This window comes from Mastomys coucha, chromosome Y (assembly GCF_008632895.1).
Source record: "Mastomys coucha isolate ucsf_1 chromosome Y, UCSF_Mcou_1, whole genome shotgun sequence".
NCBI classification, from domain to species: domain Eukaryota; kingdom Metazoa; phylum Chordata; class Mammalia; order Rodentia; family Muridae; genus Mastomys; species Mastomys coucha.
The window spans coordinates 408,640-410,516 of NC_045031.1; the positions used below are offsets into that span (position 1 = coordinate 408,640).

Consider the following 1,877-nt stretch of genomic DNA (forward strand, 5'->3'; position numbering starts at 1 on the left):
GCACACACTGAACCTCACATAATAATAGATTTCAATACTCCTCTCTCACCAATGGACAGATCATGGAAACAGAAATTAAACAGAGACACAGTGAAACTAACAGAAGTTATGAACCAAATGGACTTAACAGATATCTGCAGAACATTTCGTTTTAAAACAAAAGAATATACCTTCTTCTCAGCACCTCATGATTGCTTGTCTTAAAACTGTAATAATCTTAATGTATGAATTAAGATCTTGGGAAATGACACACTAAGAGCCACTAAAAATACCGTGTGATAAAATCTATAATATCATTTATCCTCTGTCTTATATGTTCCCCAAAAGATAGTCATTAAAAAACAAATCCCAGAGCAGCTTTAGTCAAGGAGACCACAGAGGTGCTTCTTCAGAAAATGGGACATAGTTATACCTGAGGACCCAGTTATAACACTCCTGACCCAGAATATGCTCCAACATGTAAGAAGGACACATGCTCCACTATGTTCATAGCAGCCTTATTTATAATAGCCAGAACCTGGATAGAACCCAGATGTCCCTCAACAGAGGAATGGATACAGAAAATGTGATACATCTACACAATGGAATACTACTCAGCTATTAACAATAAACTCATGGAATTCTTGAGCAAATGGATAGAACTAGAAAATATTATCCTGAGTGAGGTAACTCAATCACAACTAGAGACCAACTAAGACACACTCAGAGCTCCCGGGACTAAACCACCAACCAGAGTACACATGGAGGGACCCATGGCTACAGCTGCCTATGTAGCAGATGATCATATACATATAGATATGTGTCAGGCATCCTGGGAGGAGAGACCCTTGGACCTGTGAGGGCTCAATGCCACAGTGTAGGGGAATTTGAATGTGGGAGTGGGTAGGTTAGTAGGGGAACACCCTCATAGAAGTGGAGGAGGAGGGAGTGGATAGGTTTTGTGTGTGAAGGAAATGGGAAAGGGTATAACATTTGAAATGTAAATACAGAAAATATCCAATAAATAAAATTAACAAACAAACATAAAGAATTAAGGGCCAAGGGAAGATTGTTTATTAAGTAAAAACACTTGTGGTTCTGGTATAAGATTCTGTGCCTAGAATCCCAGTATTTCTAAAGACTTTCTATTGAGGCATAGAAAAGGAGAATTCTTGGAAACTTGAGGGGCAGCTAATGTTTGGTGGTGAACAAACAAGAAGCCTACATTTCAAATAAGGAGGAAAACTACACATATATCACAGTAAGCACAGTCCTGCATTTATACATACAAACATGCACATATACCTATGAATTTAAAACTTACTTTTACAAGATTGGCACCTCCTGTTTTACAACCAACATGATACTTTTTTTCAGGAGTCTGAAAAGACAGTAACTCTTTTGTTACTCCCAGATGGCCTTCTAAAATTGTGTCTTCTACATTTGTTTCTCCTGTATTTTTAATGTAATCCTGCAAAGGAAAAATAATACAAGTCTAACTTATGAAGGATATAGGGAGGGATAGGAAGCCCAACAAAAGTTCTGAGAATGCATGTACAATTTATCTAAATTATTCCTTGCAGATAGTTATTTTTAAGTTTTACAATCCTGGGAGAAAGGAAATTTTGATGATGCCTAATAGGGTTTGTGGCCACAGTTGCCCTTTGATATTATGGAGTATGCAAGAATATAACAGGATGTCTCTATAAAAAAAGAGGTTCTTTGTTAACAAATGAAAAAAATGCTGTTCAGAAATCTTTCAGCAATTGTATGTTTAACAAATGGTCTCAATGCGAAAAGTTTTGAACTATATGTTATAAGAGCTATCAGGTTGGTAAATATAACACTAATTAAAAATAAACCAGCAACATAAAATTATTTAATTGTAATCTATAATC

The 1,877-nt window shown here is 36.1% G+C and overlaps 1 protein-coding gene across 2 annotated transcripts in view; it reads right to left on the bottom strand.

Annotated features, from left to right (window-relative positions):
- The window catches only part of LOC116096530 (probable ubiquitin carboxyl-terminal hydrolase FAF-X), a 144,156-nt gene that overhangs the window by 45,898 nt on the left and 96,381 nt on the right, over window positions 1-1,877 (bottom strand). For both annotated transcript variants that reach the window (XM_031378461.1, XM_031378452.1), the window contains exon 29: window positions 1,304-1,450. In XM_031378461.1, coding sequence (XP_031234321.1) covers window positions 1,304-1,450 — 147 coding nt within the window. The remainder of the gene's footprint in view (window positions 1-1,303; window positions 1,451-1,877) is intronic.